General features: G+C 40.9%; 1 protein-coding gene across 1 annotated transcript; it reads left to right on the forward strand.

Moving 5' to 3' along the window:
• Positions 1 to 771: 771 nt before the first annotated feature.
• Positions 772 to 11,027, forward strand: LOC148207271 (uncharacterized). Its single transcript, XM_088118451.1, is given in 7 exon segments — positions 772 to 802; positions 1,545 to 1,770; positions 2,219 to 2,479; positions 3,049 to 3,088; positions 3,448 to 3,866; positions 3,868 to 4,088; positions 10,840 to 11,027. Coding segments are annotated over 7 exon segments (1,386 nt in total).
• The last annotated feature ends 278 nt before the right edge of the window (positions 11,028 to 11,305 follow it).

Consider the following 11,305-nt stretch of genomic DNA (forward strand, 5'->3'; position numbering starts at 1 on the left):
CCTCGATGCAAAAAGAGATGGTTACAATGAACCAGAGGCTGAAAGAGATGGCATTGGGAATAAAAAATCCATTAGCCACGCCGATACAACCTGTGCAGTCGGATTATTGCACTCCTGCCCCTATTTGCCAAGTCAACGATCTCATTTGTTCATTTTGCAGTGAAAACCATATTTATGATAATTGTCCACATAACCCTGCTTCCGTTTTTTATGTAGGACATGGGAACAATAGGAACTTTAACCCATATTCGAACACTTACAACCCAGGTTGGAGGCACCACCCTAATTTCTCATGGGGAGGTCAAGGAGGTTCGAGCGGTTTTAATCAAGGGCAGAGCCAGCAGAACAAGCAGCCCTATGTTCCACCTACACAGCAATACATCCCACCACCGCAACAGCAGTACAATCAGAGAACACAGACTCCACCAGTTCAAAATAACAACTCAAATCTTGAGAATATGATGAAGGAGTACATGGCCCGAACCGATGCAGTGATACAATCCCAAGCGGCATCAATGAGGAATTTTGAGACCCAATTGGGACAGCTCGCCAATGAATTGAAGAATAGACCACAAGGTTCTTTTCCAGGCCATACTGAATTACCAAGACGAGAAGGGAAAGAACAGTGCAAAGCTGTCACCCTTAGGAGTGCACTGGCATATGATGGACCAACAATGCCAACAACAGATGTACAGATTCCGTCCACTGAACCAACTGTAAAGATACCAGAGAATCCAAAAACACCAGAAAAAGAAAATATTAGAAAAGGTAATGAGGACACCCCGAGTGTTTCTCTCCACAGGTACACCTTTCTTTTACCCCTACTCCCCCGTTTCCACAAAGATTAGTTAAGAAAAATAATGATTCCCAGTTTAGAAAATTTTTAGATATTTTAAAACAATTGCATATAAATATACCATTAGTAGATGCTCTAGAACAGATGCCAAATTATGCTAAGTTTTTGAAAGATATAGTTTCTAGGAAGAAAAAAATAGGAGAGCATGAACTGGTAGCCATGACAAAATGTAGTAGTGAAGCTGTAGGCAGCCCGCTACCCATGAAATGTAACGATCCTGGCAGTTTTACCATTCCATGTTCCATAGGAGGAAAAAACTTAGGTAGGGCATTATGTGATCTAGGCGCTAGCATTAATCTTATGCCATTATCAGTTTTCAAATCTTTAGGCATAGGAAAAGCTAGACCTACTACGGTTACCCTCCAACTAGCAGATAGATCTATCATAAGACCTGAGGGAAAGATAGAAGATGTTTTCGTCGAAGTGGACAAATTCATTTTCCCTGCGGACTTTATCATTCTAGATTGCGAGGCAGACTTAGACGTTCCCATTATTTTGGGAAGACCATTTCTAGCCACTGGGGATACAGTTTTTAATGTGAGGAAGGGAGAAATTACAATGAGGGTAAATAATGAAGAAGTTAAATTTAACGTTCTAGACGCCATGAAATTACCAGGAGACTTTGAAGAGTGCTCTGCTATAACTAGCTTGAATCCTGTTATGTTTGATGAGTTTTATGACTTATTAGTTACAGAGATTGAAGAAGAGCTTGATAAGATAGCAGAAGGACCAGAAGATGTGATTAATCCTATTAAAAAAATACAAAAAGAAGAATGCAAGTCGTTACTTCCGTCCATAGTGGAACCACCCACTTTGGAGCAGAAGTCATTGCCGTCGCATTTGAAATATGCGTATCTAGGGGATAACGACACTTTACCAGTTATTATAGCTTCCAATTTATCACCTACTAATGAATATTCTTTATTGCAGATTTTGGAGAAGCACAAAAAGGCCATTGGATGGACGATAGCAGATATCCGAGGGATAAGCCCGGCCTTTTGCATGCACAAAATTCTATTGGAAGAAGATGCTAAGAACTCTATTGAGAGTCAAAGGCGGTTGAACCCGAAGATGAAAGAGGTTGTAAGGAAAGAAATTCTTAAATGGCTTGACGCCGGTGTTATATACCCAATATCCGACAGCAGCTGGGTAAGCCCAGTACAGTGTGTACCAAAGAAAGGGGGTATAACCGTGGTGGCCAACGAGGAGAATGAGCTCATCTCAACCCGAACTGTGAGCGGGTGGAGAGTTTGCATTGACTATCGCAAACTCAACAAGGTAACAAAGAAAGACCATTTTCCTCTCCCGTTTATTGACCAGATGCTCGACCGTCTGGCAGGTAAGGATTTCTATTGTTTTTTTAGATGGATATTCGGGTTATAATCAAATTACTATTGCTCCAGAAGACCAGGAGAAGACAACATTTACGTGTCCGTATGGTACGTTCGCTTTTAGGCGAATGCCCTTTGGACTATGCAATGCACCCGCGACTTTTCAGAGGTGTATGATGGCCATCTTCTCTGACATGGTAGAAAATATTCTAGAAGTTTTTATGGATGACTTTTCTGTTTTTGGAAATTCTTTTGACGCATGTTTAGTTAATTTGGAGAGAGTATTGGAGAGATGTGAACAAACAAACCTAGTCCTAAATTGGGAGAAGTGTCATTTCATGGTACAAGAGGGTATTGTTTTGGGTCACAAAATTTCCAAGCAAGGAATAGAGGTAGACCACGCTAAGATAGACATCATTTCAAAGCTACCTCCTCCTACAAATGTCAAAGGGATTAGAAGTTTTTTAGGGCATGGGGGATTTTACCGCCGCTTTATAAAAGACTTTGCTAAAATTTCTAAACCCTTGTGTCAATTGTTAGAACATGATAGACCATTTGTTTTTATGATGACTGTTTAAAATCATTTGAAATGTTGAAAGTTGCTCTAAGTTCAGCTCCTATAATTATCGAACCTAATTGGGATTTACCTTTTGAGCTCATGTGTGATGCCAGTGATTATGCAATAGGAGCTATGTTAGGACAACGTAAAAACAAGATCTTGCATCCTGTGTATTATGCTAGTAAGACTCTGACCGGTGCACAACTCAATTACACTACTACTGAAAAGGAACTGTTAGCAGTTGTGTTCGCCTTTGATAAGTTTAGGTCTTACTTGATAGGCACAAAAGTCATTGTTTTTACTGACCATTCTGCTTTAAAATATTTATTTGCTAAAAAAGATGTAAACCACGTTTGATACGGTGGATTTTGTTACTTCAAGAGTTTGATATTGAAGTTAGGGACAGGAAGGGTACTGAAAACCAAGTTGCTGATCACCTGTCTAGATTGGAATCCCCGCTCTGTGATGATGGAACTGTTATACGTGAACAGTTTATTGACGAGCAACTCTTGCGAGTTGATTCAGTTCCGTGGTATGCCGATATAGCAAATTATTTGGTAAGTCGAATAGTTCCTTATGAGTTCAACAAGCAACAGGTAAAGAAATTTCTAAATGAAGTTCGATGTTATCGTTGGGATGAGCCTTTTTTATATAAGCTAGGACCTGACAATATCTTACGCAGGTGTGTCGCAGAAGAAGAGCACGAGGCGATATTAGACGCTTGTCATATGTCTCCATATGGAGGACATTTTGCAGGACACAAAACCGCAGCCAAAGTTTTGCAAAGTGGGTTCTTTTGGCCCACTCTGTTCAAAGATGCACATAAGTTTGCCCAGGTTTGTGACAAATGCCAACGGACAGGTAATATATCTAAACGCCACGAAATGCCTCAAACCCCGATCCTGGAGATTGAAATATTTGATGTGTGGGGTATAGATTTTATGGGTCCATTTCCATCTTCTAATGGTAAGCTTTATATATTGTTAGCAGTAGATTATGTTTCGAAATGGATAGAAGCCATTGCAACTGCTACCAATGATTCCAAAGTTGTCATTCGTTTTCTGCAAAAGCACATTTTTACGCGTTATGGAACCCCGCGTTGTCTGATAAGCGATGGGGGGCTCATTTTGTGAATAGGCTATGCAAAAGTTGCTGACTAAATACAATGTGCGTCATAGGGTTGCAACAGCATATCATCCTCAGTCGAATGGGTTAGCCGAAATATCTAATAGAGAGATAAAAAACATTTTAGAAAAAACTGTAAATCTTAACCGTAGGGATTGGTCTTTTAAGCTTGATGATTCACTTTGGGCATATAGGACAGCATTTAAGACTCCCCTCGGCATGTCCCCCTATAGGCTAGTTTTTGGAAAAGCATGTCATTTGCCTCTTGAGCTAGAATATAAAGCATTTTGGGCTACTAAGAAATTAAATTTTGATTTGTTGGCTGCAGGTGAAGCGAGGAAGTTACAATTGTTGGAATTAGAAGAACACAGGCACTTTTCTTATGAGAATGCTAAGTTGTTTAAGGAAAAAACTAAACAGTGGCATGATAGGCGTCTTCGGCCGAACAATCTTCAAGAAGGTGATCTGGTTCTGTTATTCAATTCTAGGTTGAAACTTTTTCCTGGGAAACTTAAGTCTAGATGGTCTGGTCCCTTTCAAATTTTAAAGTCTACCCATATGGGGCAATGGATCTAGTTAACTCTAAGGGGAATGTTTTTAAAGTAAATGGGCAAAGACTTAAGCCGTATTTTGGAGAACCAGTGGATAGAGGAAAACCTCTATTCAACTTTCAGGTCAATAAATTTTTGCGAAAAATGTTTTTTCCTTCTTGTCCGTTTTTGAAAGAACAAAAGTAAAGGAAGGACGTCTTTGTATCTTGTATTTTCTTTTTGTTTAATTATAAAGTTTTTCTTATTAAGAGAATGTTTTTGAAAACGTTAAAAAAACAAAAAGAAAGAAAAAAAAACGTTGAAAAAAAAAAGAATTACGCAGGCGCCTGGCGCCTGCCCTTTGCGAAAATAAATCACGCAGGCGCCTGGCGCCTGCCCTGTTTTTCCAGCAATTCGAAAATATTTTCCTTCTCGTTTGGGTTTTAATTTTCGATAATATGGGCTTTATCTTGGGTCAAACATTAATCCTCTATGATTTAACTTTAAAAACTTCTCTTCAAACTCAAATTTTGTTTCCCTAATCCTATTTTGTATTCAAATTTGTTTTCTTTTCCTTTTAGCTTTAGGAAACTTAGTTGAACTTAAATGTCAATCCCTTTCCATTTAGGATTTAGTTTGGGGAAAGCTTAAATAGACCCACTGCCTAAGCTTTACAACTCCACCAAAACCCACACAACTTTCTTCTTCCCCTTGTTTTTTTTTCGGCAAAACCCACTCCCTTCATCACCCTTGTTTTCGATTTTCAGCCACCACCAAAAAGAAGAAGAAATTTCCAGCATTTGCTTACATCTATGGCTTCTTCTTCTCAACATACTTCACTTCCTACCTCTTCTACTCAAGCTCCAACTGCCACAAGCATTCCTTTTCCACCATTGGAGAACTTCCAACACCACATGGGGTTCAGATTCTACGCTAGCTGCTGTTAGGGGAGGAAACCCGCTTCAAACATTTGAATGTCCTCCATCCCAAGCTCCTACACAACATCCTATAATGAGCCCACATGGTTATGTTAATTTTCAGCAACTACCCACCTTTAATATACCTCAAAACAGTGAGTTTAGGGCTGAAAATCCTCAACAACTTCCTCCAATGATCAATCCGGGTATGTACCAACCGTTTATGTTTAACCCGGTTCCTTCCTATCATTTTCCCTTGTCCCAAATGCAAATTCCAGCTAGTGTTCATCCTTATGGAATGCCAAACTCATCTACTCTATTTCCTAGCCTTCCACCTTATTATGGAATGGGTCATTGGGTACCTCCACATAATTATGGTATGATTTCACCTAGAGTTTCCCCACCACCTCAACTTCCATTCCTAGAAAGAGGACCTCAAGCACCCCAATTGAACCCTAACATATTGAGTACCTTCAACATGGGACAACTAAAACCCTTAGAGCCTCCTAGGATGCCAACCCCAACCAATATGCCAATGGATGCAGGAGATGAGCATGGAGGAGAGCAAGACAAGAGCCATAGCCATAGGCTAGAGCCCGGGGTGTTGATAGGGCAAAAGAGGAAGGGCAAGGAGGTGATGATAGACCCAGAAATTGAGGAAGATGGGAGTAGTAGGCGTCTGATGCCTAAGGATTCGACTATGGAGAACAGGGACGAGGAGCAGTTTTATTCATCTCCATTGATTATTACACCGGAAGATGGTAATGATGATTTTCTACTGGTTTCACGAGGCAATTGTTCAAATATGCCGGAAACAGAGGATACCGACAACGAAGTGGTGAGAACAGATACTCAGGAACCTTCCCCATTGGATACACCTACAGAAGGAGCGTTTTGTAGTCACCAAGAGTTGCCTACTGGGGCAACTGGATCTACTCCGTTGGCAACGGATGAGTATGTCACACCGATGGCCACTCTACCCGGGGTAAGGGATGCTCACACTATTCCTTCTAATACAGTTAACCCGCTTGGGTGTGATACAGGTAGATCCAAGGTTAGGGAGAATAGTACTCAAGAACCTACCAGCAAAGAAGATCTTGAAGACACGCAGACGATAAGGGAAATGTTCCAATACAAGAGGCGGGAGAGAAAGAGTTCAAAACGTCGTGCAGTTCAGGCTAAGAAGCCGACAGTGCCCATGAATGAACCTAAAACGAGAGCTGCAAAAGCTAAAGCAGCTGAAGCTAAGAAGAAGGTAGTGGCACCTGGGCCAGTTGATACAATTGAACTGGACTTGTCTGAGGGAGAGGACGTCGAGACGAAATGGAACGCGGCAAATTTAGCCACTCGAACTTCATTAATGAAATCCCGTAAGATTATGACAGAATTGGGATTCGATCTCACTCTAGGAGATGTGCCTGATGATTGGAAAGAGACCGCTAGAGACAAAGAATGGAGACCACTCATTCAGCCCATACAATGTGAGGCTTTGGAGTTAGTTAGAGAGTTCTATGCTGCTGTCCATCCCCAGTCACATATAGCCATAGTGCGCGGGAAGGAAATACGGTTTGATGCCACTCAGATCAACTACACCATTAACATTAAGAATATCAGAGATGCTGTGGGCAATAAGATGTTAGTAACTCCGACTCTAGCACAGCTTGATGAGGCTCTAGAATGTGTTGGGAAGCCCTCTGCCACTTGGGATTTGACTATTCATGGCAAGGTACGACTAAAACCCGAGGATGTCTCCTTAGCTGCTGCAGGATGGTTATACATAGTCAATAACAGAATTCTGCCAACGGAGCATGATGAGCATGTCACTCAGGATAGGGCACTGCTGGTTTATGCCATGCTAAAGGGCATAGATGTGAATTATGGAGAATTGATCAATACTAGTATCCATGAGTGTGCCTACCGAACACGTGGTAAGCTTTATCACCCACGATTGGTCACGTCTTTATGCTTGCGACAAGGTGTACAGCTTCCTGAGGATCAAGTTAAGAGAGATGCCCCAATTGTGGAAGAGAAGAATATTCGGCGTATTATCGCCCATGCGTTACAAAGAAGGGAAGGTACTGGGATGTCTCCTACATCGGAGATCCGTCGTCTTCGAGAGGAGAACCAACAGCTGCGAGATCAGGTTCGAGAAGTCGTGCAACATATCTACAACTTAAGGGCTTCATTGGATTTTGCGGTTTTACCTTCATGGCCTCCAGCACTAGCTGCTATCCTTGGTCATCCATCTTCCAGTACCGACAATGATCCTAGTCCACAACCTCCGACTTCATGAAGGGGAGGTTCCTTCTTTGCTATTTTTTGTGTTTTCTTCTTTTGGTTAATAACGTAGTTTGCATATTCTAGCATTACTACGCATGTTTTTTGTATTGATTATGTTTCGAGCTCAGTTGAAGCATGAATAAATTAGTATCGTTTATCTTCTGATCACTTAAAGTATGCCTTCACTTAACCTTAGTTTAGCTTTTCACATGCCTATTTTGAAGCATATGTGCTGTGCATGTGATTTCATGTCGATGATGATTATAAGAGATTGTTGAGTTTTCTGTTCTATGCCTGACTAAGCTTTGAGCTATTTCCTTTGTTTATGTGATAAACTCATTTTCTTTTATGTCTTTTTGATCTTTACAGACTTTAAGCTTTTTCTTTGCCCCTATATAGGAAGTCCTTGTCCTTTTTACTGTTAAGCCTTTTTCATCCGATGCAAAAGTCTTTTCCCAGTGAGGACACTGTCTCTCTTAAGTTTGGGGGGGACAGTCGTTGTGTCAGTCGTTGTTTCAGAAAGATAAAGTGTTATTTATATTTGAAAAATCATGCTATTTTCCTTTGAAAAAGAGTCAGTTGGAAAAACAAATGCTATTACAAAAAGAAAGTGTTGAAAAGAATAAGTGAAAAACAAAAGAAACAAAAAAGAATATTGTTGAGAGAAAATAAGAGTGGGGAAAAGACTTGTGTTAGAAAGAAAAGAGTGGTAAAATCAATGAGAGTTAAAGAAAATGTAGTTATGATTTCCGAGTCCTACTGTAGACACCCATTTAGTTTTGGGTTGGGTGTTGACTTTGAAAATAGCAGTAAGGATGGTGATAAGTGACTTCGTGTTTCTCATTGTCGTCGTTTTATGACCTAGCTGTTAGTTTCAAAGTCTTTCTACGAGTAGCTGTGGTTGAAACCGATGTTAGTGTGTGGAAACCTCAGGGGCTAGTAGCCGGTCTGTCAGATGTAAAAGTCTTAGTGTAAGGAGGGAGTGTGCAGATTCCTTAGGGGTATTTGAAAACGTTTTCTGTTTTTGAAAGGAAAAAGGATTTTGAAAGAGAAAGTTTTTATCATATCAAACTTGGTTTATAGTGACTAAGCTTACAAAGGCAATAGAATGGTAGGCTTTGACATCTTTTCCTTGAGACAGTTTATGATTGAACATCTCGGTTGCTTTTGCTTTTCCTTGTCCATGTGTTAGAAAGCTGATTAAAGTTGCTAAGTTTTGCTTGAGGACAAGCAAAAAGTTAAGTTTGGGGGTGTGATTACGCTTGTTTACATGCGTAAAAAGAAGGTTTTAGATGCTGTTTTTACTATGTTTCAGCTTTGTTTCGGATTTTTCTCGGTCGTTTGAGTTCCAATTCATGCAAAATTCATATATTATGGTTTGTGGTTGCCTTATATTGTATTTATGACATTTTAGCACCATTTGGGAGTGGAAATTAATCAAAAGAAGCAAAAAGACGAAAAAACATCATGGGAGGCGCCAGGCGCCTGGGAAGCTTGCAGAAAAACTGGTTTTCTTCCAACTTTGCCCTTAATGAAACGCATCTTCCAATGCGTTTTGGTGGTTCCAACTGAGGCATACGTGTAGAAGAAGTGTTCCACTATCAGTTTGAGCACGATTTAGTCAGTCAAAGGAGTTGGAAATGGGTGATTCACCATCGTTTTAGGACCTACCTAACCAATTCTGCACAGCTATAAATTCCAGCAACTTCTCCACCAAATTCATCAAGTCTTGCTTCCTTCTCTTGATCATTTTTAGTGTTTCTTTGTTGCTTTCTAAGTACTTTTGAGTTGCTTTCATTAGTTGCTTTTGGTTTTTAAATCCCGAGTACTTTACATTCCTTTATTGAGCTTTGTTTTGTTTCCATTTGTACTTAGTTATTTTCTACTTATTCAAATATATAAAAATCTAGCACTTTGCTTATCTTCCCTTTGCCTTTACTTTATTTTTAGTTAAGAGAGTTGTGTTTTTGGAGGAAAGAGCACGTGACACTCCCCCTTGCTTGAAAGAGAAGGGCGAAGCTCTCAATCCCGAGAAAAACTCTCTGTTAGTTAACTTTTGTTTTTCACACATGCATTCCACATTCAACCATTTTACTTGCGGTATTTTCTTCAATATGTCTTTCTAAATTCCTGTCTCTAGCCCGGTTATGGATAGTTAGCCTTTTATTTCTAATAAGGGTTGCTAAGAAGTAGTGTTTTTGCTTTCTATTCATTGCTCAACATGTTTTCCCAAAAAGTTAGGTTTAGAGAAGGCCACTGTAAGTCTTAACAAGTCAATACTGAAAAGGTTGCTTATTTGCATTGTTGAGTGGTTAAACCGAGGAGAGGAGCGCCTTAGACATAAGGGTTCCGCTTAAGTAGCCTAGACATAGGACCTTAACCGAGGTTGCGACTATTTCCATCCTAAAACTAAGATATATCTCATAATAGACATATTAGGGAATGTCTTAGGACTTTGAACTTGCTTAGACATAAGTCAAGTGAGAAGCGTAGTCGTTGGTTTCTAAAGTAAAATGCATATTGTCCTTAGCATGTCCTTGATTCTTTGTTGGCTAACTTGAAGTAATTCGGGCTAGGTTTTATCATTATAAGTCCAAATCCCAAATCCAAAACCATTATTTGTGACCACTTCCCATTTTACAAGAATCACTCATTCCAACATTCACTATTCTTTAAAACTTTAGAGTTTGGAAATTATTTAGAAGTCTTTGATGATCGATACTTGGATACTCCATCTATTTTATATTACTCTGACAGGTGTGCGCTTGCATCTATATAATTGTTACCACGCTTAGTGCGTGCGTTCAGCAAACCATCAGTCAGCGAGGATCACGGCTATTGGGACCTTCAAGGGCGTGAAACGATCATATCGCTCAGGTCGGCCTCGCTTCTGATCTTGCTTTTACTGGGAGTCGCGATCATATTGTCGTTGGCGCTGCGACAACCTCCTGAAACTGTCCCGACCTCTTCTTTCGCGTGCTGGATTGGCCCGACCTGGTAGGTCTTCCCGCGACCAAATTAGCTCACTGGCTTGCATGAACTTCCTAGCTCGCTCGATGCTAACCCTGATGGTAAACTCAGGCTTTTTAGCGAGTGACCACTTTAGCTGTTCGTGGTGCACTCCTGAGGCGAATGCCGAGTAGGGGAACTTCTAATTGCACCACACCGTCATTTGCATAGCGAAGAATCTTCTCACGTAATCTCTCAGGCTCTCTCCCGGCTTCTGCCTTATCATGAGCAGGTATTAAGCTGAGTGCTGGGTCTCCTGCTAAGCTGCAAATTGGGCCACAAATGCCTTGCGTAGCTGCTTCCAGTAGGAAATGGGGTGGGACAATAGCTGCTGGTACCATTTCCTCGCTGACTCTTATAGAGTCATGGAGAACGCTCTACACTTCATCTCAACGACTTGTAGGTTTCCACGTGATCTAAGGGTCAGCTGACCCGTCATACTTGTCGAAGTCCGGGAGTCCCTTTGGAGGAGATCGGTGTCGCCAAGATAGGCTATGTGAACGGCGACTCATCGGGCTCGTCGTCGTTGGACACCGGCTTCCTTTGTACTTTCCGCAGGTCGCTCTTGAGCTCCGTCCGGTGTTGTTCGAACTGCTGTAGCAGATCTTCGTTGTTGACTAACTCCGACCTCGTTGGTGATTCGTCTTTCATGGCGGAGTACTTCTGGGCTAAGACTTTGCAGAGGTCTCACCCGTTTG

Source organism: Momordica charantia, unplaced genomic scaffold (genome assembly GCF_013281855.1).
Source record: "Momordica charantia cultivar OHB3-1 unplaced genomic scaffold, Mcharantia_2.0 BLBB01000159.1, whole genome shotgun sequence".
Lineage (NCBI taxonomy): Eukaryota > Viridiplantae > Streptophyta > Magnoliopsida > Cucurbitales > Cucurbitaceae > Momordica > Momordica charantia.